The sequence below is a fragment of the Muntiacus reevesi genome, chromosome 2 (assembly GCF_963930625.1).
Source record: "Muntiacus reevesi chromosome 2, mMunRee1.1, whole genome shotgun sequence".
NCBI lineage: Eukaryota > Metazoa > Chordata > Mammalia > Artiodactyla > Cervidae > Muntiacus > Muntiacus reevesi.
The window spans coordinates 31,035,131-31,062,262 of NC_089250.1; the positions used below are offsets into that span (position 1 = coordinate 31,035,131).

Genomic DNA, 27,132 nt, shown 5'->3' on the forward strand with positions numbered 1-27,132 from the left:
CGTGGTAGGGAACCCTGAAGAACTGCATCAGGACAAGTCTCAGAAGCAAGACAAGGGGGACAATTCCACTTCTTTCTACAGGAAAGAACAAGTCATCGAAGGTCTAGTTATGGCAAGGACACAATGAGATCTGCCAGGGTCATCCCCTAGCTCCAGTGGGGAGATCATTAGAGCAGCTCTTATCAGTTAGGGCTCTCCAGAGAAGCAGAAGCAAGAGTCAATTAACACTGATATCTATCTATCTCAATTTATTTTAGGGAATTGACCCATGCAGTCATGGGGCTGGCAAGTCTGAAATCTGCAGGGCAGGCTGGCAGTAGTTGATGCTGCAATCCTGAAGCAGAACATATTTTCTGGGAAACCTCAGTTTTTGCTTTTAAGGAAATCAGTTGAATGAAGGAGGCCTACTCACATTATCAAGGGTCATTCTCTTTACTTCAAGTCAACTTCTGGTGGATGTAAAGCACACCCTCATGGCAATGTCTGGATTCACGTTTGATTAAATACTGACTGGGTACTAGAGCCTAGGCAAGGAGACAAAGAAAATTAACCATCACGGTAACCCAGATCCAAGCAGTGGTGGGGAGTAGAAAGAAGGAAGTGGCTTTGAGATATAGTTGGGAGGTGAAATTGTTAAAGTCTGGTGATGGACTGCAAATGGGCACTGAAGGGAAGATGTCCATGGTAAGGCACAGGTTTCCGATCAGGGTTACTAGGAGGAGGTGGTGCCTTCCTCGACACAGGGAGCCCTTAAAGCAAAGCAGAGTTGGGGGCGTTGCTTTTTCATAATGTGTGCATGCATGCTAAGTCACTTCAGTCATATCTGACTCATTGAGACCTTATGGACTGTAGCCCACTAGGCTCCTCTGTTCATGGGATTCTCCAGGCAAGAATACTATAGTGGTTTGCCATGCCCTCTTCCAGGGGATCTTCCCGACCCAGGGATCAAACCTGCGTCTCTAAAGTCTTCTGCATTGGCAGGTGGATTCTTTATCACTAGCACTACCTGGGAAGCCCTCATAAAATGGTAACCTGTTATTGTTTTCACTCATCCCAAGTTTTATAAAGATGAAATGAGGTCACACGGCAGGAGTGGAATGAGAAGTCAGATGAAAAAGTGAAAAAAGTGAAAAGTGTAAAAAAGTGGGGTTGCAAAGTCTTTCAAAACAGGAGAAGGACTGGACCTTTTGGCTGGCTCCTGAGACCGTTCTGAATGAGCACAAAGCGATGGGCAAACTCACCTCCTGAATCTCTCCAAACGCCCCAGCATAGGACTGACTCCTGACTTTTAAAAATTGTTCCATTAAAGTTAATAGCCAATTACATAAGTGTGGGAAACACAAGTTCTAAAAATACAGAATCAGCTGTAAAGATGAATGTTAAATTTTTGGAATATATTTTACTTTGCAGACAAAAAAATAAATCCAGGTCAGAGTCATTATTATTCAATGTGTGAAGGAAATGTGAAAAATCCATTCATTTCTACTTTTATTTAATTAGATACTTTGGAAGGGAAGAAGAAAAGAGGAGTAAGAATTTTTTTTCCTTTTCCAGACACTGTCTGACAACATATTTAAGATTCTTAAGTAACACTCTGAACCCTATGGAGATGGAATTTTATCATTATATGGCTGGATCAATCTGACGTATAATTGCACCAGGGTGCTGTTCTGTAAAGCATTTCTTCAGGAAAACGGCCCCTGTATATTTGCACTGACACCATTTTCTTTTATGAAAGGTCTCATTATTTCATGGTCTTTAAACTTACCAAACCAAGTCCTAATTGTGTACTTCAGTGATAAGCATTGCATGTGTCCGGCAAAAGGCTCCTTCTGCACAAATGGAGAGACAGTAGGAAGCCAATTCTGCTCATGGTCATTTCATGAACCTGATTCATGTAGACAAATGGGCCGCATATGCTTCCAGCAGTCACTGCTATGGCTGCCCTCTCAGGCACTCTCCCAGGTCAGCCCTAGCAGCTTACTGAGGAATTCATCATCTGCTTTTTTGGCTTCGGCCCCAGACTCAGCTTCTGTTTCTGTCTGGCCTCTGGGAACTGGGCACTTGTATTCCCGCCTTTCAGTTTAGTTCAGTCACTCAGTCATATTCAATTCTTTGTGACCCCATGGACTGCAGCATGCCAGGCTTCCCTGTTCATCACCAACTCCTGGAGCTTGCTTAAAATCTTGTCCATCAAGTCGGTGATGCCATCCAACCATCTGGTCCTCTATCATCCCCTTCTTCTCCTGTCTTCAATCATTCCAAGCATCAGGGTCTTTTCCAACGAGTCAATTCTTCGCATCAGGTGGCCAAAATATTGGAGTTTCAGTCTCAGCATCAGTCCTTTAAATGAATATTCGGACTGATTTCCTTTAGAATTGATTGGTTGGATCTCCTTGCAGTCCAAGGGACTCTTAAGAGTCTTCTCCAACACCAAAGTTCAACAGCATCAATTCTCTGGTGCTCAGCTTTCTTTATAGTCCATTCTCACATCCATACATGACTACTGGAAAAACCACAGTTTTGAATAGACAGACCTTTGTCACAAAGTAATGTCTCTGCTTTTTAATATGCTATCTAGGTTGGTCATAGCTTTTCTTCTAAGGAGCAAGCGTCTTTTAATTTCATGGCTGCAGTCACTATCTGCAGTGATTTTGCAGCCCAAGAAAATAAAGTCTCTCACTGTTTCCATTGATACTCCATCTATTTGCCATGAAGTGACGGGACCAGATGCCATGATCTTAGTTTTCTGAATGTTGAGTTTTAAGACAGCTTTTTCACTCTCCTCTTTTGCTTTCATCAAGAAACTCTTTAGTTCTTCTTCACTTTCTGCTATAAGGGTGGTGTCATCTGCATATCTGAGGTTATTGATACTTCTCCCGGCAATCTTGATTCCAGCCTGTGCTTTATCCAGCCCAGCATTTTGCATGATGTACTCTGTACATAAGTTAAATAATCAGGGTGACAATATACAGCCTTGACATACTCCTCTCCTGATTTGGAACCAGTCTGTTGTTCCATGTCCAGTTCTAACTGTTGCTTCTTAACCTGCATACAGGTTTCTCAAGAGGCAGGTCAGGTGGTCTGGTATTCCCATCTCTTTCAGAATTTTCCAGTTTGTTTTGATACACACAGTCAAAGGCTTTGGCATAGTCAAAAAAGCAGAATTAGGTGTTTTTCTGGTACTCTCGTACTTCTTCGATGATCCAACGGATGTTGGCAATTTGATCTCTTGTTCTCTGCCTTTTCTAAACCCAGCTTAGAACATCAGGAAGTTCTCAGTTCGTGTACTATTGAAGCCCTGCTTGGAGAATTTTGAACATTACTTTACTAGCACGTGAGATGAGTGCAATTGTGCATTCGTTTGAATATTCTTTGGCATTGCCTTTCTTCGGGATTGGAATAAAAACTGACCTTTTCCAGTCCTGTGACCACTGCTGAGTTCTCCAAATTTGCTGGCATATTGAGTGCAATACTTTAACAGAACCATCTTTTAGGATCTGAAATAGCTCAACTGGAATTTCATCACCTCCACTAGCTTTGTTCATAGTGATGCTTCCTAAGGCCCACTTGACTTCGCATTTCAAGATATCTGGCTCTAGGTGAGTGATCACACCATTGGGGTTATCTGGGTCATTAAGATCTTTTCTGTATAGTTCTTCTGTGTATTCTTGCCACCTCTTCTTAATATCTTCTGCTTCTGTTAGGTCCATACCATTTCTGCCCTTTATTGTGCCCATCTGCATGAAATGTTCCCTTGATATCTCTCATTTTCTTGAAGAGATCTCTAGTTTTTCCCATTCTATTGTTTTCCTCTGTTTCTTTGCATCGATCACTGAGGAAGGCTTTCTTGTCTCTCCTTGCTATTCTTTGGAACTCTGCATTCAGATGGATATATCTTTCCTTTTTTCCTTTGCCTTTAGCTTCTCTTCTTTTCTTAGCTATTTGTAAGGCCTCCTCAGATAATCATTTTGCCTTTTTGCATTTCTTTTTCTTGGGGATGGTCTTGATCACTACCTCCTGTACAGTGTCACGAACCTCTGTCCATAGGTCTTCAGGCATTCTGTATCAGATCGAATCCCTTGAATCTATTAGTCACTTCCAATGTATAATCATAAGGGATTTGATTTAGGTCATACCTGGATGGTCTAGTAGTTTTCCCTACTTTCTTCAATTTAAGTCTGAATTTAGCAATAAGGAGTTCTTGATCTGAGCCACAGTCTGCTCCAAGTCTTGTTTTTCTGACTGTATACAGCTTCTCCATCTTTGGCTGCAAAGAATATAATCAATCTGATTTCAATATTGACCAGCTGGTGATGTCCACATGTAGAGCTGTCTCTTGTGTTGTTGGAAGAGGGTGTTTGCTATGACCAGTGCTTTCTCTTGGCAAAACTCTGTTAGCCTTTGCCCTGCTTCATTCAATACTCCAAGGCCAATTTTCCTGTTACTCCAGGTATCTCTTGACTTCCTCCTTTTGCATTCCAGTCCCCTATGATGAAAAGGACATCTTTTCTGGGTGTTATTTCTAGACGGTCTTGTAGGTCTTCATAGAACCGTTCAACTTCAGCTTCTTTAGCATTACTGGTTGGGGCATAGACTTGGATTACTGTGATAGTGAGTGGGTTGCCTTGGAAACAAACACAGATCATTCTGTTTTTTTGAGATTTCACCCAAGTACTGCATTTTGGCCTCTGGTTATCTCCACACTCTGACTTTTTATCTGCCCTCAGGCTTTTCTCAAGGGATAAGAATTATCCATCCTACCCTGAACTTGCCAGCCCTTTATTTCATCCCCACGGGCAGGTGGGGTGGGGGAGTTGTAAATAATTTGGGTAAAGAATGGAATGCAGAACTCTGTGCTCTGCCTCCACAGGCTGGTTAATTTTAGGCAACTCAGTCATTCCTTGTTGAACCTCTGAGTGTGTCACAAACATGATTTGACCAGTCTTCTTGAAAAGGAGGGACATGCCAGAGATGGTTCCTATAAAGATAAGTCCTTTTCTACTGTAATTAATGCAGAGGAAGATTCCAACCTAGAAACTTGAAGCCTAGTATTTTCCGCCCTATAATCCATTTCCCAACATGAAAGATCAAAGAAAGTTCTAGTAGAACACTCAGAATAGAAAGTGCTTGTTCTTATCAAATGGATGGTATAATCCCAAGAAAATGCATCACAGAAGCAAAAGTGGGACTTCCAAATGCTTACACATCTGTCCAGGCAGAGGACTGGACCTGAAACAGCTTTGCTGCTACTCATAGCTTGCTGTATTTATTACAGATATCAAGGGTATAAATTATTTTCAATAAAATATTAATTGCAAGCTAGGAAAATGATGTTACATGAATGATAATAATAAAACTAGTGGGATCCATATTAGCAAAAAGAGGCACATGCATGTTGGGGAGGGTCCAAAGAGAACAGTTCAGAAGAAAAAAACATAATTGGCCAAATGCAAACAAAGACCTGGTGTTGGAAAAGATTCTTGAGAGTCCCTTGGACTGCAAGGAGATCCAAACAGTCCATCCTAAAGGAGATCAGTCCTGGGTGTTCATTGGAAGGACTGATGCTGAAGCTGAAACTCCAGTACTTTGGCCACTTCATGTGAAGAGTTGACTCATTGGGAAAGACCCAGATGCTGGGAGGGATTGGGGGCAGGAGGAGAAGGGGACGACAGAGGATGAGATGGCTGGATGGCATCACTGACTCGATGGGCATGAGTTTGAGTAAACTCCGGGAGTTGGTGATGGACAGGGAGGCCTGGTGTGCTGTGATTCATGGGGTTGCAAAGAGTCGGACATGACTGAGCGACTGAACTGAACTGAACTGAAACAAAGACCCAGAAGGATAAATTACCTCTTTACGTGCTCCTCCTCATTAAGGGGGATGGCCATACCCTTTCTCTCTGGGTGTGTATTTCTATCTAGCTTCTGTGCTCCTCATTCAGGACTTCTGCACTCCTCTCCAGGTACGTATTTCTGCCCTGCTTCTGACATACATAAATAAACTTGTTTCTCTGTGTGCTCTCCCATGTGTTGTGCTGTGTCTCTAATAATACACTGTTTTGCAGTTTTTGCCTCCATGAAGCATTTTTGCCTCCATGAAGCATTTTTGCTTTCAAATGGGGTAAAAATCAGGGAGCTTTGCTTTTAGTCTCTAGCCCCTGGTAGACTGGCAGCTAGGTTCAATCCCTGGACAGGGAAATAAGATCCTAATTCAAGACTACTGTCCCTCTGAAAACATTTTCACACACAAAATGGAAATCCATACTTGTAATCACGTTCTGAAGGAGAATCGTGTCACAGGACAGCAGCAATGTCTTCATGCGAGGGTATGGAGCAGGCCTCCCTGGGCAGAGATGATGGATTTGGGATCTGAAAGATTCGTGCACGTGAACAGAGGCGGGGGGTGGCCGAAGGGACAGAGCTTTTGGGGCTGTGGCTGTCGTGGGAATCGGACATTTGATGAAGCTGAAAACCAACACAATGAAGCAAAAGGAGTCAAGAGGAGCGTGGAGTGAGGTGAGGCCAAAGACGTAGGTAGTAGCCAGGCAACATAGGGCCTTAAGGTTGAATTTAGTCTCAGCTTTGAATGTTTAAAAAAAAATCTCAATGGATTCCAAACAGGTTGGGGCAGGGATAGAGGTGGTAGAAGTGAATTGTGACCACAGATCATCTCCCAATTTCCATACCTATATACAATGGAATATTACTTGGCCATAAAAAAAACAATGAAATAGTATCATTTGCAGCAACATGGATGGACCTAGAAATTGCCATACTAAGTGAAATCAAGTTAGACAAAGACAAATATCATATAATATCACTTATATGTGGAATCTAATTTTTAAAAATGATACAAATGAACTTATTTATGAAATAGAAACAGACTCACAGATTTTGAAACAAACCTATGGTTACCAAAGGGGAAATGTAGGGGGCAGAGGGATAAATTAGGAGTCTGGGATTAACATACATACACTACTACCTACAAAATAGATAACTAATACGGAGTTCTAGCACAGGAAACTCTACTCAATAATCTGTGATAACTTACATAGGTAAAGAATCTGAAAAAGAATGAATATATGTACATGTATAATTGAATCACCTTGTTGTACACCTGAAACTAACACAACATTGTAAATCTACTACACACCAATAAAAATTTTTAAAAAGCCATCCAGGCATTGTACAGAGGATGGATGAGAAGAGTACCAGTTTGGTGAATGATGACCAGAGTAAAGGTCATTGCAATGATCCACAGGAGAGCTAGCGAATTCCCTGAAGCCCGAGCGCCGTAGAGAGCCTGTGCTCCACAACCAGAGAAGCCACTGCAACGAGAAGCCTATGCACTGACACTAGAGAGCAGCCCTCACTTGCTGCAGCTAAAGAAAGCTCACACACAGCAATTAAGACTCAGCATAGCCAAAATAAATAAATAAAACTATTTAAAGAAAACCCTTCAAATCAAGATGCCATGTCATAGATTTCCCTGGTGGTCCAGTGGTTAAGAATCTGCCTTGCAAAGCAGGGGAAGCAAGTTGGACGCCTGGTCAGGGAACTAGGATCCCACACGCTGTGGGGCAACTGAACCCATGTGTCTCAACGAAAGATCCCACATTATGCAACAAAGATTCCATGTGCTACAACTGAGACACAACGAAGTCAAACAAATAAATTAAATCAAGTTTTAAAACAAAGATAGGATGTCAAAATACCATGATTTTAGAACCAACTGGCTCATAATGAATGCATGTTTCACACTTAAAAAATAGACTGGTATTAAGAATACAATGATCTAAGAATTCCAGTGATTTGCATAGCTTCAAAAGGCATGAAAACATTTCATGTTAGTCCAAGAGATCAGAAGAATTAATGGCTTCAAATCAACACTATCTCTTTTTAGCGATATGCCTCTTTCTAAATTAAGACAGAACCACCTGTGAGCTTGAACTAGTCTCCCAGAATACGGAGAGAAATTCCAGCAACCAGCGGGGATCTGATGTTAGTCTGTGGGATTGTCAGGTAGGGATCACACTGAAAGTTAGGATGGGAAATTTGATGGCCATCTCTGACTCAGGTTAATTCTTGATACTAATCACACAGTTTTACCTTCAAATTTCTGGCTCTCTCTGACAGGAAGGTGCAATGGCCTAGACATTTAGAATTAGTAAATGAGATATTGGTGACTCTCCTTAATGAATCCAGTTAGATATAGAATGAGAGGTATGGTGTTCAGAAAAGCCACCCCATTCACCATTCACATCATAACATGAATTAGTACATCCCCTAGCAGGGATGATCTAGCACAGAAAAAGTGGAGTTTTGAGGAAGAATGTGGGAGAAAACATTTGGAAACATAGAAACTTGACATCCCATGGTACAGAAGCAAATGAGAAATGAGGAAGGAACTGGGATAATTTACAGAAGATCCAAAAGAGGGGTGGAGAGAAGTCCAGGCACCTGCCCCAGACTTAGATGTTAAATACATTTTGAAATATACATATTTGAAATATACAATAAATGAAAGTTTTACATACTTCACAATTTTCGCTTTACCTCAACCCACTCAAAGTTCTGCTTCATAACTTGCAGCCAGAGGAAAACCTAAGAGGTTATGTTTTTCTCTGTTCACAATGGGAATGACAAAGGTTCAGGCTGAGGAAGAGAATGAATAAAGACCAAATTTTGCCTGCATCTCATATGACTTTTTCCCTTGTATGTGTACACTGATATTTTGACTTTTATGAAAGACCAGATCATCTATTTGAGTAGAATATAAGAAAACCAGGGTAAATAAAATGTGAAAGACTGACTGTCAAAGCACAGGACAGGAACTCCATTGAAATGTTAACTCAGAAGTGACGGAGATAATGCTGAAACACTGGAGAAAGATCTACATATATACAGACACATTGCATCAGTGTTTAAACAATGTAATGGAGACTTCTCTGGTGGTCTGTAGCTAAGAATATGCATTCCAATGTGGGGGACACAGGTTCAATCCCTGGACAAGGAACTAAAATCCCACATGCCACAGGGCAACTAGGTCTGCACACCTCAACGAGACAGAAGCTCACTCACTGCAGCAAAAAGACCCCACATGCTGCAACTAAGACCCAGAGCAGTCACACAATGTAATGTACCAATGAAGCAATGTTCCAAGGAGCAGAATCTTCAGAATATAGACTTTGCCATAGAAATGCATCAAATCACATGGGATCCATCCATCTTCTAGATTTTATTTCAAAAATGTATTTCCCAAGTTGTACTTGGTATTGTTAGGTAGTCAGAATAGGAAAAGGAAATGGTGGTGGCTAAAAGACAAAGAAGGGAAAAGCCTACAAACGGAACAAAGGAAGGCTGGAGAACAGAGTGAGAACCTCAGGTAAAACAAACAGCACTCCTAGCTAGCCCAGTTTACATAGGGCATGCTCAGGTGAGGAGAAAAAAACACATAAAAAGAGCCAAAATTGGGCCAGGTGCTTCTCTTCTCTTCATGTCTTCGCATGGGTTGGCCTGCCCTCGAATATGTCTTGTCTTTGCTTTCTAAATAAAACTGAGATGTAACATGGAACTGTCACACTGGTCCATCCAAGGGAACTGCATGGGGTTGTAACACTGGTCCATCCATTGCTTCAAATTTTTGTTGTGACGAGACAGAACCGAGGAAATTACACATTCACCCAACAGTATTGACCATATTGCTTTATGCAATATGGTATTGACCATATTGTTCTCTAATCTAGGAGCAAAAAGCAATATGGTCAATACCAAGTACAACTTGGGAAATACATTTTTGAAATAAAATCTAGAAGATGAATGAATCCCACGTGGTTTGATGCATTTCTAAGGCAAAGTCTATATTCTGAAGACTGGGAGGAATTGGTCCCTAAATGTGCAAGAGCCAGTTTCTATTATTAAATACGGCAGGTGTAATGACATGGTGTGGTTTTGTTACTTCCCTAAATGCACAGGCAGACTGCATGGCATGACAAATAGAAAATGATATGACAGGATATTAACACTGAAAAATGGTCTCAAGGCAGAGGAAATGAGGGAAAGAAGCTTTTTCAATCTGACAACTGACCCAAAACATCTATCATAAAGTGCAAACATCTTAAATTTTTTAAAAATATGTATTGCTCTGAGCCATCATCAGAGTCACCCTGTATGAATCATAAGCAGCAAGTATTTAAAGGTTATGAGGAGGAAGAGAACAGAGGTTCAGAAAAAGTGAACATGGTTTTGTATAATCAAAAGAAGTCTCTGATAGAGATGACTTTTGCTTCTCTCTAAGATATCAGTGCTACAAAACAAAATGCCTGGGACATAATAATGTTAACTGTTAACTGGGAGAAAAAAAAAGCATAAATCCACCAAATACTAACCAAAATCAAACCACAATTATTGGTTTTGGAGTCATATTTCAGAAGATAGTTGAAAACTTTGTTGATTTGAGTAAGTTTGGTTGCTCAGTTTTATGATTTGAAAAATATTAACTTATCCGTCTCTTTATTTGCAGTATTTATGCCCTTTCACAGAGATAAATCATGAAATGGCACCTTTTCAAATACGTAAGCATCATGTAGTAAAAACACTAACATATATGAAGGGATTCCCCAATGGTCTAGTGGCTGGGACTCAGCACTTTCACTGCCATTGGCCTGGGCTAATTCCTGGTTGGGGAACTAAGATCCCACAACCCACACAGTGCAGTCAAAAATACAAAAAAATTAGCATATGTGACATGTAGTCTATACATTTCTTTGGTTTAACACTGTACTTTTTCAATGGAGTCCAAATAAAAACGAAAGCAACACCCTAGCTGTTATTTTAGAGATATCAAAGAATCTGAGAGAGCAATGAAATCTTTTCTTATATAGTCAAAACAGAGAAAGACAAAGTTATTTTCACAAAATTTTAATCTAACCAAACCTGAGGGGATAATTTAATAAAATTGCTACCATGTAATAGTTATCTATAACAAAGTAATCAAGCACAAAATACCTGTTTTACAAGTAATTTGAAAGGCATCTCATTTGCATGAATCTTAAACACATGCATTTTTCTAATAGCACCATTTTCTGCCACTAAGTTTTCAGTAAATACGTCATTGATAATATTCAGTCATTTTCTGGATTCAAGCTCATGTCTATGAAACAGCGATGTCTAAAGAAATTAAATGGTGTTAGAGGATCCAAAAGAAACCAAAACCAAAATAAGCATATGATGATTTCTGGGAGGGAAAAGCAAAAGTAAAATGAAAATTAAGCACTGTTGCTTGTGTCACTGTGAGCTTTTTGTAATTGATTACACAAATGAACACAGTTCTTTTAAGTTAAAAAACGATTCCTGAAAGCTAATGTAGTAATTATCATGCAAGTTACCTAGGAAATCTAAGACTGATTATTGAAGCTCAAAAATCTTCTGCTAGCATAAAACCTGCTTCCTAGAGCTTCACAAAATAGTTTTCAGGGGTGAAGTAGAGGAAGTAGAGAACAAGGAGTAGGGAGTATTTCAAAACATGTTTAAGTACTTCAATGTTACTATCACAGGGAGGAACACATCTGACTCCATATTGGATCTGTTTCTTTCACTTTAATATTTGTATTCTATTGCTTTTTTCTATAAGTTAATCATTAAAGGGATGCTGTGGTCAGTCGCTCAGTCATGCCCAACCCTTTGTGGCCTCATGGATTGTTGCCTGCCAGGTTTCTCTGTCCATGGAATTTTCCAGGTAAGCATACTAGTGAAAGTTAGTCACTCAGTCATGTCCAACCCTGTGCAACCTCATGGATTGTTGCCTGCCGGGTTCCTCCATCCATGGAATTTTCCAGGCAAGAATACTAGTGAAAGTTAAAGTCACTCAATCATGTCCGACTCTTTGTAATCCCACGGACTATACAGTCCATGGAATTCTCCAGGCCAGAATACTGGAGTGGGTAGCTGTTCCCTTCTCCAAGGGATATTCCAACCCAGGGATCGAACCCAGGTCTCCCACATTACAGGCGGATTCTTCACCAGCTGAGCCACCAGGCAAGCCCAAGAATGCTGGAGTGGGCAGCCTATCCCTAGGGTCTCCAGCAGATCTTCCTGATCCAGGAATTGAACTCGGATCTCCTGCATTGCAGGCAGATTATTTACCAGCTGAGGTACCAGGGAAGAATACTAGAATAGATTGCAATTTCCTACTCTGAGTGATCTTCAGACCCAGCGATCAAATCTGATAAAGGTCTCTTGATAAAGACCTTTGCTGATATATTCCTGACTCCCAGTACTCTTGCCTGGAAAATCCCATGAATGGAGGAGCCTGGTAGACTGGACTCCATGGGGTCGCTAAGAGTTGGACACGACTGAGTGACTTCACTTTCACGTATTGGAAAAGGAAATGGCAACCCACTCCAGTGTTCTTGCCTGGAGAATCCCAGGGACAGGGGAGCCTGGTGGGCTGCCGTCTATGGGGTCGCACAAAGTCGGACACGACTGAAGCAACTTAGCAGCAGCATGAGACCAGCTCTCCATCATAAATCTTGACTTAGGAATGCACTCACTGCCTGCAAGCACATTCCCCCATACCCTAAGTTAACTATACAGTTGTTACAATGGCCCCCTGGGGATGTGAAGTACAGCTCTGGGTCACCATCCACCTGATTCCACTCTGTAAGTAAGTTACCACATAATAAATGGATCCACTGATTATACAGAGCTACCTGCCTCAATCTTCAAGCTCAAGATAACTTCTCAGTGCAGTGGGAAGGTTTTGTTCCCTCTGTCCTCAGACACCATGGAAAAGGCCAAAATTCAAAATGTGAAGTTGTCTTTAATGGATGCATATTGAATGTGCACCATCATAAAATCAAAAAATTGTTATGTTGAACCATTGTAAATTGGAAACCATCTATAATTTCTTAAACTGAAATCCAGGTTAGATTTTATGCAAATCATACATGTACCAACTTATGCTTGGGGGAAATAATTGTAATATGAAAATTAATAAATGATTTTAAAAGCAGAAGGCAGACAGCTTGACATTCTTGAAAGTGAAGTGTTAATCACTCAGTCATGTCTGACTCTTTGTGAGCCCAAGGACTATAGCCCGCCAGACTCTTCTGTCCATGGGATTCTTGAGGGAAGAATACTGGAATGGGTTGCCATTTCCTTCTCCAGGGGATCTTTCCAACCCAGGGATCGAACCTAGGTATCCAGCATTGCAGGAACATTCTTTACCATCTGAGCCACCAGGGAAGACCTTGACATTCTTAATTTTGTACAGTTATTTGCAAATGAAATTATATGCCAAGGAAGAAATAAAAGAGGGCTGAGATTTTCTTTTTTCTTGAGTATTTTTTCCCTTCACTACTGTAGTATCTGTATACATCACTCAGGCTTCCCATGTACCTCAGATGGCAAAGAATCTGCCTGCAATGAAAGACACCCACGTTCTATTCTTGGGTTGGGAAGAACCCCTGAAGAAGGGAATACCTACCCACTCCAGAATTCCTGCCTGGAAAATCCCATAGACAGAGAAACCTGATGGACTACAGTCCATGGGGTCACAAAGAGTCAGATACGGCTGAATGACTAACACTAGCACTAGCTATACATCAAATCATAAACAGTCTGGGGCTTCTCAGATGGTACGCTGGTAAAGAATCCACCTGCAGTGCAGGAGACTCAGGTTCAATCCCTAGATCAGGAGGATGCCCTATAGTAGGAAACAGCAATCTACCCCAGTATTCTTGCTTGGGAAATCCCATGGACAGAGGAGCCCATGGGGTCAAAAAGAGTCAGACATGGCTGAGCACCTGAGCACACACATTCACTTTTATTTCTTATCTCTCCAAACAGTTTACAATTTCCTTGAAGTCAGTAAGAAAACCTTATATCTTGTTTTCACGCATCCATTATTAAATACATATTTATTAAGGTTCTACTTTGTGGCTGACACTGTATCAGGCTTAAGCCTGTTTTTTGACATAGTAAACCCAAAACAAATATTTATTGATAAATAAAATGCATGCCCTCTGCTAGCAAGTAGCACATTCATTTTAGAAACACTTTAAAAAGCTCTCTGATTTTGAGATCCTGTGACCACAGAAGTCCCATAATCTTCAATAGCTCCTAGGTGTCAACTGTTGGGAGTTTCAACAATCAGGCTACAGCTGGATTTAGAATATATTCACTTGCTCATATTTTTCACAGTTTAGTGTAACTTTTGTCATTTCTGCTAAAAGAGTATTACCACCTTTCACTTTTCTTCAATTTGGTATAAATTGCGATAAATAAATAAAATAGAAAAGTATTTAGCCACTTGACAACTATAATAATAGGGGACATTTCTATAATACCAGCTTTATAAATAAGCCAGAAACTCTCCAGACTTGGCAAGCTATAGTAGTAAAAATTGAGGAAAGTGAATGGTTTATTATAATTTAATGGCACAGATTTCTGTTGAGGGTTTATGTAATTTAGTTTACAAATATGCCCATAAAAAGAACATTTTGATATAATAAATATTCAAATAAATAAATAAATGTCACCATGACTGTTCTCTTGAGTGACAACAAACAGTTAGTACTATAGTCCCAGATGTTTACTTAAATTGGCCCTGAACAATATATAGACCACTGGGTAACCATCATGGTGATGGATGCACTTTTTATATTGAGACAGTTATAAGGGGAAAATGGCTAGTCTATCTGCATACCATCCAGCTATATAGTATTTATCCATCATCATTTGTACCAGTTTCTTTAATACGGCTTTGGATTCAAAGAGATTCTTGATTTTTAGTGTGTTCACACACGCACACACACACATACACACAGAAAAGAAGGGAAAATCTTTAAACAGATTTCTCTTTTTTAAATTAAAAGAAAGTTTTTTTTTTTTTGAGCTGCACCATGAGGCATTCGGGGTCTTAGTTCTCTGGCCAGGGATCAAACCTATGCCCCCTGAAGTAGAAATGCAGAGTCTTAACCACTGCACCAATAGGCAGTCCCAAGAAATCTCTTTTTAATTGAGCTAGACATTGTGAGTAACAATTTGCAGGGATCATTCAAGGCTCAAAATGAGGTTATCTTCTTCCAGAGTGGATTATTTTTCTTCTGTGGGTATGTAGAAAGAACATTTATTATGAGGGATTGGCTTGCATGATTATGGAGATTGAGAAGTCCCACAATAATAGGCTGTCTGCAAGCTGGAGGTTCAGGAAACCAGCGGTGTAGTTCCAGTCCATACCCAAAGCCTATGAACCAAGACAGCCAATGGTGTATGTCCCAGTAGGAGTCTCAAGGCTAATGGTGAAGGAGAAGATGAGTCTTCTCCTTGAGAGAGAGCACACTGATCCTTCCTCAATCTTTTTGTTGAGGCCCTCAATGAATTAAATCAGGAGTCCCCAGGACTGGTCTATGGCCTGTTAGGAACTGGGCCACACAGGAGGAGGTGAACAGTGGGTGAGCGAACGAAGCCTCATCTGTATTTACAACTGCTCCCCACCCCTCACATCACTGCCTGACCTCTGCCTCATGTCAGATCAGCAGTGGCATTAGATTCTCTTAGGAGGATAAACCCTACTAAGAACTGCCCATGGGAGAGATCTAGGTTGTCCGCTCCATATGAGAATCTAATGCCTGGTGATCTGAGGTGGAGCTGACTCAGTGATGCTAGTGCCGGGGAGCAGCTGCAAATGCAGATTATCATTAGCAGAGACGTTTGCACACAGAACATAATACATCAATTGCTTGCAGACTCACATAAATACCTCACTGATGAGGGAGTGGTAAGTGACAATTGTATAATTATTTCATTATATATTACAGTTTAATAATAATAGAAATAAAGTGCACAATAAATGTAATGCACTTGAATCATCCTGAAACCAGCCCCCCATCCTAGTCTGTGGAAAATTGTCTTCTACAAAAATCATTTCCTGGTGCTGAAAAGGTTGAAGACCACTGGATTAAATAATGCCCCAGGATTATTTTGTTTTTATCAGCCATCTAGGCTAATCGCAGATCTAAGTCCAAGTGAGGATGGAAATGACTTCAACCGAGCTTCAGTTGTGAAGAAAACTGGTCTTCTCTAGGGTTTGCTGGAAGCACTGCTCAATGTTTCTGCCTCTCCCCCATGCTTTTGCTTTTGCAACCAGCAAGTTCCTTGTGAGGAAAAGTAGCTTCAAAGGCAGGTCTCTTCTCCTTCAGCTTCTCTCTGCTTCTGGATCTTTGCCCTGGAAATTCCCCTGCCTTGGGAGTTCTCCATTGCCTCAATGGGGTGTTTAGTATTCTTTGTTTTGCTCGTATTATTCTCAGGAGATTTGGTCTAAATCAACTTTACAGCCAGAAGTAGAAGTTCCTTTACCTTTATATTAACTGTCAATGTCACAACTCATCTAGTACTTCCAGTTAATTATCTGGGATTGATCCTCAATAGTTCAATCTTTCTCTCTCTCTTTCTCTCTTTTTTTGCCTACTCTGCACTTGTAGAAATGTCTCTCAAAACCAGACTCTTCCGCTACTCACTGACCCTGATCAACCAGGTTACAATTGCCTGTGCAGTTTCTATCTGATCTTCCTGCCACAAAAATCTTTCAAATCTAGTCTTCAGTAGGACTCTGTCCAAGTTCATTTAAGTTGCTATAACAGAATTCTATAGACCAGGTAGCTTATAAACAACAGCAATTTATTCTCACAGCTCTGGAGGTTGGGAGTCCAAAATCACGGTGTTGGCCAATTCAGTCTGGTGAGAATCCACTTCAGGGTTCTTAGGCAGCCGTCTTCTTGCTGTGTCCGCACATGATGCAAGGGGCTCAACAGCAGTTCATGGACTCTTTTATAAGGTCATTAAGCCTATTTATGGGGGCTCCCTCATAACCCAATCACCTCCTACCTCCCAAAGGCTTTACCATCTCACTGGACATTTGGTTTTCAATTTGACTTTTGAGGGGACACTTTCTGTCTACAGTGGACAATGTAGCATCAAATGTCCTGGAGATTAAATAGTTAAACAGGAATCCTATACTCTGAAATGCTAGTTAAGAAAGACAATGGAATCCTCCAGGAAGTTATGACAACTCTGTGTCTACTCAGTGAAAGAAAGATGTCCCTTTTTGGCTTTGAGTCAATCAAGAAGTTTCTCATTCACCCAATGGGAGTTGCCCACAAGACAGCTTCAATTAGCACCAGAATCAAAGGTAGCTGATCTAATGACTCCAGTATATACTGACTGAAGGACCCTATAAGCAGGAGAGCAGCCTCACCACCCCAAAGAGACGTGAACAGCACAAACGTTTTAGAGAGTCTCAGGAGGAAACCAAGTCTCTTTATTAAGAGTTTGATACTTACAGTATTGGGCTGGCAAAAAAAAAGTGTGTTCTGGTTTTTCCATAAGATGTCACAGGAAAACCCAAATGAACTTTTTGGCCAACCCAATAAAACAGGAACTAGTAAAGATAAGAACATATTTCTGAATTGTCTTAACTTGGCACAAGACAAAACCTGTGCTGTTGCGAAGCAAAGAAAAGCAGAGTGATGTAGCCCAGGCAGACACACCAATGTCTGGCTTGGCTTTACTCTATGAGCAGCTTTCAGAGGAGGAAGGGGTGCCAGAGAAGTACTCAGGCAACCCCCACCACAGGATATTGTTTTGATATAATTTATTCTGTCTGGGTAGGCTCCAAGTGATGCCAGTACAGACAGCTCTGTAATCATCCACTGATAACCTGGTCCTGTCAGGCTGACAGTACTTCCCTGGTTATTACCTGGAGCATCTCATATTTCTGAATGCTGCTGAGATTAAAAAACTAATGAGAAAAACTGGAAAGGAATATGCTGAAAGGAACATGGCTTTTGTTCTACAGTGATGGGACCATAGATGATTTTTATCTCTGTTTTCCAAAATTCCATACAAGATAAATAAATAAATGTCAAATATAAACAGTACAAAGAAGCAGCAAAATCTTCTAAAATAATAAAAAGTACAGCAAAAACTTTCTCTTTGAGCTTGAGATTTTTGTAATCACATCAGCAACATAATTACAAATACAAATTTCTATGTATAAGATGGAGTTGGAGGGCCTTGTGTCTCATAAAAGACTCTTAGAAGGAAATGTTCCTGATTGTCAGTTGGCTTCCTCTACTTTTCTTTTTATGGGACTTTCCTGGTGGTTCAGTTGTTAGAAATCCACCTGCCGAAGTAGGGGACACAGGTTCAACCCCTGGTGCAGGAAGATCCCACAAGCTGCAGCGCAAATAAGCCTGTGCACCACAACTACTAAGCCTGTGCTCTAGAGCCTGGGAATCACAGCTGCTGAGCCCATGTTCCACAAAAAGAGAAGCCACTGCAATCAGAGGCCCAAGCACCACAACTAGAGAGTAGCTCCCGCTCACTGTAGAGAAAGTCTATGCATAGCAGTGAAGACTCAAAACAGCCAAAAATAAAATTAAAAAACAAGTAACGAAAAACCCCAACACATAACTTATTCTCTCTACAGAGAAAATGTACAAAACATTTTTAAATTCATATTATTTATGGAAAAACTTTTTACCTAAAATTCTCATATTCTTCTACTTGTCGTTTCCATGGACAGCTCTGGATATTTGTGATAATCTGAAGATAGTCATCCTCTGAATACCTAAAAGTCAAATGTCAATGAAATTAGAAAATAAAGATTTCACTTACTGATAAATGAATATATAAGTCATTGAAAGACATTTATAATCTACTCATTCTAGCCCTCTAAATCTTTTCTTAAATAAGGTGATATAGAAACAAGGAAACCTCATACTCATGTCAAGACATCTAGGAGCATGCAATTCACAAATAATTATTGTTGATCAAGGAATATGTAATTTGCATGCATCATAAGTCAAGTTTAGTATTACAAGCCAACCATGATAGCACATCAATTCACACACGTATCTTATGGTTATTTCACCTTAGCTTTTCATTAACAAATACATATATTTTCATAGACATTTACCATAAATATAAAGTATATCATCTTTTTCAGACTCTAAGTTGATAGATTTCCCTTGGGATATATGGAAAACATTTCCCCAAAATAATCACCTTAACCTTTGATTTTGAACAGAACATTTAAAAAACAGATTAGGACAGGTTAAAAGAGATGTATATTGGGCATAAAAAATCTACAGGCATAGTTGTGTGAAGTATGGCCAGTTACCAGTCCCTGGTAGACCTCCCTCCATCTGAAATTTCATCATTAATTAATAACTTCTTTAATCATAAAATAGCCTCTAGTCCTTAAGGGTTATCAGTTAAAATGCATATATCCTTTTGAGTGAAAAAAAAAAAAAAACCCTAAAATTTCCTTTCAATTAATATCATACTCATTAGTTGCCAGCTATGATCAAGGTTTTGCAATAAAGAGATAGAATAGATGTTAGTGAGTGGGTGGGGAAGGCAGTAAATAATCTTGTCAGGAAAATATCTTCCCCACCACTACACAGTACAATGCATTCCCTCCAAACTTTACCTCTAAAAGGCGTATTTATTAGAGGTTGGGAAGATAGTCAACAAAGCAACTCCTTTGCCCTTGAAATTTACCTGCCTTTAGGGTATCTTCTTGACCATGTTGTCACCAAGATTAATCAAAGATATTTTCTCTTGATTCCCACTGAAGAAAAGTTGAAAATCATGAAAGACTTTGCTAAATACTAAAGGAAAAGCAAAGCAAAGAGCTACTGTAGAAGAGATTAAAAATAGTTTTAGGGACTCCCTCAGTGGTTCAGTAGTTAAGATCTCGCCTTCCAAAGCAGGGAAGGCAAGTTCAATTCCTGGTCAGGGAGCTAAGATCCCATATACCTTGCAGTCAAAAAAACCACAATACAAAACAGCAGCAATAGTGTACCAAATTCAATAAACGCTTTTAAAATACTCCACATTTTTTAAACCATCTCTTAAAAAAAAGTTTTACTTGCATGCAGGCTTCATTTTCTCTTACCCCCCTGGGCCCCAAGACTTGTCACCAAGGAACTTGAGAAACCTATACTTTAGCCTCATAGCTTTGTCTAGATGTGGTGCATCCCTGCTGGAATGAGGAGTTGCCTGCCTCCACATGGTGACAGTTATCTACACTTATTGTTGTTTAGTTGCTAAGTCACATCCAACTCTTGTAACCCCATGGGCTATAGCCCTCCAGGCTCCTCTGTCCATCGGATTTCCCAGGCAAGAATACTGGAGTGGGTTGCCATTCCCTTCTCCAGGGAATCTTCCCAACCCAGGGATCGAACCCAAATCTCCTGCACTGCAGGCAGACACGGAGCTACCAGGGCAGGGCAATTTCATATCTAAGCTTAGTCTAGAACACTAAAATTCTCATTCATTTCCAATCAGAATAAAGGTGTACTGTAAAATACATAGCCTTTAAAATGTTTTGTTTTCATGAGATATATCCTCGAATAAATTGGAGTTGGCTCCAACTTAACTTGATATTGAAAGATGTTAATTGTAACGTATCTAATTTTACTAGTAAGTTAGCTGCCTAGAAGGGCTTTTGACTTGAAAGTCCTTGATATTTATTTATTTTTAAGAGTTTTTCTTTCTTTTGTTTTGTCTTCTTTTTTTCTTCTGTTTCTCTTTTTTATTTTGTATTTTTAAGATTTTTTTTTTATGTGGATCATTTAAAAAATCTTTACTGAATTTGTTACAATATTCTTCTATTTTATGTTTTTGTTTTTGTTTTTGTTTTTGGCCCAGAGGCATGTGGACTCTTAGCTCCCCGACCAGAGATCAAACTGACAGCCCCTGCACTGGAAGGTGAGGTCTTAACCACTGAACCACTAAGGAAGTCTCTATAGTCCCTAATATTTAAAACCAAGTTGAATACATTACAGCAGACCTATCTTCTATTAAAGGAGAAATACTCCTGACCATTTTACAACCAGAAGACAACACTCGGGCTACCTGGGGTTGCTATGTTCAAAGAATCTCTTTTTATGTCCAGTCTAGAAAGGAAGCATTATCCTCTGATATTATAAAGGGGAAGACCAGAGATAAGAAACTGAAGGGAGCTGAAGGGAGTTTTCCCCCTACGTACTTGCCTTTTTTTACTAAAAAAATAAATCACCAATCAGCTTTTTTGGAAAATTAATGTCACCACAGTACTATCATGATTCACAAGCAGGGAGCATGGCTAGGGAAGGAAAGAGCACATGAGTGTCCCAAGTCTGGGCTAATCTGTGAAGTAGATGTGGCTCTGTACTAGTTTCCTGCTGGGCTTCCCTGGTAGTCCCGTGTGGTTAGGGATCCACCGTACAGTGCAGGGACACTGGTCTGACCCCCGGTCCAGGAAGACCCCACATGATCAGAGCAATTAAGCCGTGCACTACAACTCCTGAGCCAGCACTCCAGAGCCCAGCAACAGCAACTACTGAGCTCTCGCACTGCAACGCTTGAGTCTGTGCTCACCCACTGAGAGCTGAGAGCTGCAGCTATTGAAGCCTGCACGCCCTAGAGTCTAGAGTCCTGCTCTCCGCAACAGTAGAGGTTTTTGTAATGAGAAGCCGAAGAAATGCAACAAAGAGTAGCCCCTGCTCACTGCAAATAGAGAAAGTCTGCATGCAGAAACAAAGATGCAATACAGTCAAAAAATTAAATAAATAAATCTTAAAAAAAAAAATCTTTCCTGTTGAGCTCTAAATTACACTTTCTGCAAATTTACATTTATAATTGGTTTTCAGTTGCAAGGTACAGTCTTTACCCCACAACTGTGAGAGGCAGCTACCTATGATGTCACCCCCATTAAGGACGACAAAACTAAAAGTTCTGAGATGAACAGCTTATTCAATGTTGTATTATAAGCAGATGAGCTAAGAATTAAAGTCACATCTTTTGATTCAGAGTCTGGCTCTCTTTCCAATATATCATGCTGCATCTCATCTATTTTCATAATGAAACTGAAAATTAATCCCATCAGAAGTATTTTCTGGTACCAAGACATACAATAAATCATACTAAATAATGCAGCAAGTTATTTTCAAAAGAATAAATAACGTCTATTTAAGTCATTATTAATAACACTCAAAATGAGATGTAGATTATAAATAACATACACAATGATACTAAATAAATGTAATATTAAATTTTTAAATATTTTCTAAGACAAATACTGTATGATATCACTTACAGGTAGAATCTGAAAGAAAAAAAAAAAAACAACAACTAGTGAATATAATGAAAAAGAAACAGATTCACAGATACAGAGAACAAACTAGTGGTTACCAGTAGGGAAGGACAAGACAAGAATAGGGAATTAAGAGGTACAAACGACTGTGTATAAAATAAATAAGCTATAAGGATCTATTGTACAGCATAGGGAGAAAAGCCACTGTTTTATACTAACTATAAATGGGGTATGGGCTTCCCCAGTGGCTCAGTGGTAAAGAATCCACCTGGAACACAGGAGATGTGGTTTGATCTCTGGGTCAGGAAGACGTCCTGGAGAAGGGAATAGCAACCCACTCCAGTATTCTTGCCTGGAAAACTCCATGGATAGAGGAGCCTGGAGGGCAACAGTCCATGGGGTGCTGCAACACTGCTGCAATGAAGATCAAAGATTCTGAGTGCCACAATCAAGACAGCACAGCCAGATAAATACAATAAATATTTTTTTTTAAAAGATATAAATAGAGCTTTTCAAAAGTTATGATTTATGGTTAATTATATTTTGGTTAGTTAATTAGTATTTTGGTCATCTGATTCGAACAGCTGACTCATTGGAAAAGTCCCTGATACTAGGAAAGATTATGGGCAGAAGGAGAAAAGGGTGTCAGAGGATGAGATGGCTGAATGGGATCACCGATGCAATGGACATGAACTTGGGCAAACTTCAGGAGATGTTGAGGGACAGGGAGGCTTGGCATGCTGCAGTCCATGAGGTCACAAAGAGTTGGACATGACTGGGCAAGTGAACAATAACAGTGGATAGTTAACTTAACCATTAAATATTTATTGGATACTTACTAGGTGCCCAGACCTTATCTTAGGATATTCGTCTATTAATCCTACTTAAGCAGCTGAGATACGAATGTAGTTTTCAATAATATCTCTTCATGGTGAAAGTCAATTTTTCTGTCTGTTGAAATGGATGAAGACACTCCAATAATATTAAGTCAATAGGCTTCTACATGGTATTCTATGTAGATCAAACATTTTTTGTAGTTAGTTTCTACAAAACCCCTGAAGAGCTCAGGCCTACATAAAAATAAATTCTGCAAGTCAATATGGTGGTGTAAGATTTTCAGTCAACATAGTCAATCATTTCCACTGGGAAATACTTTTTAAGGAATGGCTGATGAATGTGTGACAGCTAAAAAAGAGAAGCATGTAGCAAGGCAGACTGAAGCGAGCTATGCACAGTACAGACCTACCAAGAGTTCATTCACTGAAGGTGGGAGAATTCAATTTGCACCATTTTTAACTCAGCAAGATGGCAACTTTTAATTATAATGCTGTGGTTATTATCACTGGCATAGGAGAACGAGATCTCAAACCTTTATTCTCTGCATACTGTTTAGTGTCTTTCACACAAGTTAAATTTTCAAAAACCAATTTTAGGAATGAATTCTTAAAGATGCTGAAGGTCTTCACAGCGTCAGTGAAACCTCCAAATTGCCACAGTTGAAAAGTCAGAAACTTATTTTAAAGAATACTTTCTCTGTCCTGAACCATTAACTTTTGGGATTTTGATAGCAATTACAAGTTTAAGATACATGTTAGGAAATACTGCAAACAGTGACTAACTTTAGTCAACCAAGAGGGAAAGGGGTGCCTATTTACAAGGGCAGGGGACATGGTAGAGAAAAGGCTACATGGATTGATGAAGCATACTTAAGTGACAAGAGAGATAGAGGAGGAAAGCTGTGACCGCCCTAAGTTCACACAACACCCCAAAAGAGCTATAACTATAGGTATAGAAGAGGCCACAGGACAGGAGAGATGGCCTTCAGCAAAGAATGAAGTAAAACCTAAACTAGGGCCATAGAAAGGAATCCTGGGAAATAAGTGCCCCTGACTTTATCTCTCCTCGTTTTTCACTCTCCTACCAATGACTTCTAGAAAGTGGCCCTAATCAGAAGCTAAAAATTATGAGAATCCAACTAAGATACCACAAGGAAGTCAGCCTTCTGAAGCACAGAGCAAGAATGAAAAAAACAGAAAGTAGACTTGGAAGGTTAAGAGAAATTTATAGCATAAACGGAAAGCTATTCATGGTGATATTTATCAGAATTATTTGGTGGTAACAATTTGGGCTTCTTAGATAGTGCAGTGGTAAAGAATATGCCTGCCAATACAGGAGACACAGGAGACATGGCTTTGACCCCTTGATCTGGAAGATCCCCTGGAGCAGGAACTGGCAACCCACTCCAGTATTCTTGCCTGGAAAATTCCACAGCTCATGGGGTCACAAAGAGTCGGACATGACTGAGTCACTAAGCACGTACGTACGCACACATGCACGCATGCAACAGTTTACTTCATTGGACTGATTTGATTATAAAGCCAAAGTCAAGCAGTACCTCACTGTCAAAAATATATAATTGTAAGGATCTTCTTCACAAACATCTGCAACATGCAAATACATCATCAGGACAGAAAGAATGAATAATGAAGCGGCTATTTAACGTTTCCAAATTTCCTCTCACAGCACTATTGCTATATGATTTCTGAAGAAGAAAAAAAGATGATCCCCCCCTTGCAAGTTCACAGAAAGAAATTTTCAGACATATAAGAGGATACTCAGAGTCTGAAAATCATAATTTCATAATATTATACTATCAACATTTAGAACTAGGATCCTATATATCACAAGGAATCAGAAAGAATCAATTAATTTAGTGTTTCTCCATCTCTTGAAAAGGAGCATATAGTTAGAGTGAGCTAAAAGAGTGAATGGGCTGGCATGGATAGTGTACCTGGTAAGATCTTTAAACCATACCGGAGTGGCTAATAACCTTTTTCCTTTAAAATTCTTATGACTCATATAAGCCAAGTTATCTCTTCCTCCTGTGTCCTTTCTGCCACCCTAAATCCTCTGAATATCTCCACAGCACTTAACTTTTGTCTTCGTGTATTTACTCAATAAATACTTACTGAGTATCTCTTATGTGTAAGGTATTGTTCTAGATACTGATAATTAAAATAGTGAACAAAATGAATAAAAAAAAAATCCATGTTCTCATGAAATTTATATTGCAATAGGGGATTGTGGACAATAAATCTAATGTATGAGCTGACTTGTATTTCCCCAAATTCATATGTTGAAACTCTAACCCCCAGGACCTCTGAACATGACTGTATTTGGAGATATGGCCTTTAAATAGGGGGTTAAGTTGAAATGAGATCATTAGTGATCCCCTGGTCTCCTGAGACCACTAAGGATCCCTGGGGCTCCTGAGAGCCAGAACCCTGGGTCCCACTCAGTCATGTCTGGCTCTTTGCAGGCAGAATCTTTACCATCTGAGCCATCAGGGAAGCCCTAAATTGAAATGAAGCCCTTAGGGTGGCCCTAGTCCAATCTACTTATGTTCTTATAAGGAAATGAAATTTGTAGATACAGAGAGATACCAGGATGGTGGCACACACATAGAAAAGACCAAACAAAGAGAAAAGCCCATATATCTATGCTTCATACATATAGCAAGAAGGCAAGGAGAGAGACTTCAGAGAAACCAAACCTGCCGACACTGCAATCTTGGACTTCAAAGCTCTAGAACTATGAGAAAATAAATTTCTGTTGTTTAAGCCATCTTGCTGTTTTTGCTTAGTCACTAAGTCATGTCCAACTCTTTGTGACCCGATGGACTGTAGCTCACCAGGCTCCTCTGTCCATGGGATTTCCCAGGCAAGAATATTGGAGTAGGTTGCCATTTCCCTTTCCAGGGGATCTTCCTGACCCGGGGATCAAACCTGCATCTCCTGCACCGGCAAGTTCTTTACCACTGAACCACCAGGGAAGCTCTTTAAGCCATCTGCATGCATACATGCTAAGTTGCTTCAGTCATGACCAAATCTCTGTGACCCTATGGACCCGTAGCCTGCCAGGCTCCTCTGTCCATGGGGTTCTCCAGGCAAAAATACTGGAGAGGGTCTCCTCCAGGGGATCTTTCTTACCCAGGGATCAAACCCATGTCTCTTACGTCTTCTGCACTGGCAGGCAAGTTCTTTACCACTAGTGCCAGCTTAAGGGAAAGCCCTTAAGCCATCTAGTTCATGGTAATTTGTTACGGCAGCCCTACCAAACTATATATCAAGTAATACATAAATTAATAGCATGTTGAAGTATCTCATGTACTTAGTACTGTGAGGAAAGATAAAGCAGAAAAAGAGGGAAAGTATGTGAAATAGGACTGCAATATAAGTGGGGTGGTCAGGGAAGACCTCCCTGGGAGATAGGAGTTGGGCAGAGATTTGGAGAAGAGGATTAAGTAAACAATGCACATATAGGGTATAGGAATGGGAAGAACATTCTACACAAAGGGAAGGACAAATGCAAAAGTCAGAGGTAGAAGCAGGCAGGGTATGTTCAAGAAACAGCAAGATGGTTAGATTTGCTGGAAATCACAAACGAGTCACTCAGGAATCCACTCATGAAGGTGGAAGGTCACAGGAAATCTGATGGTAGAGGATTTGCTATTCAAAGCGTGGACCTCAGACTAGCACTACTGGCATCAAATAGGAAGAATATCAGAAATGCAGAATCTCACGCCCTGTCTCAGACTTACGGAATCAGACTCTATTAAAGTAAAATCCTCAAATGATTTGTAGATACGTTAAGGTTTTTAAAAACTTCATTGAAGAATAATTCACATACCATACAATTCACCTATTTAAAGTATAGAAGCCAGTGGGTTTTAGAATATTCACAGATATGTGCAACCATCACTACAGTCAATTCTGGAACATTTTTGTCACCTCAGAAAGAAGTCTTATATGCTTCAGCTATTACCTACTGCATCCCATAAATTTTGACATACTGTGTATTTATTTTCATTCATCTCTAATTATTTTCAATTTCCCTTTCTATTGCTTCTTGGACCCACTGCACAGTTAGGAATATGCTGTTTAATTTCTATATATTTGTGAGTTTCTCAAATTTTTCCCCAAAAT

The 27,132-nt window shown here is 40.0% G+C and overlaps 1 protein-coding gene across 1 annotated transcript in view; it reads right to left on the reverse strand.

The window, feature by feature from the left end:
• ST8SIA6 (ST8 alpha-N-acetyl-neuraminide alpha-2,8-sialyltransferase 6) overlaps nt 1-27,132 on the reverse strand; it is a 143,006-nt gene that overhangs the window by 23,371 nt on the left and 92,503 nt on the right. Inside the window, exon 4 of the mRNA XM_065919578.1 lies at nt 18,548-18,634. Within this exon, the coding sequence (XP_065775650.1) occupies nt 18,548-18,634 (87 nt within the window). The remainder of the gene's footprint in view (nt 1-18,547; nt 18,635-27,132) is intronic.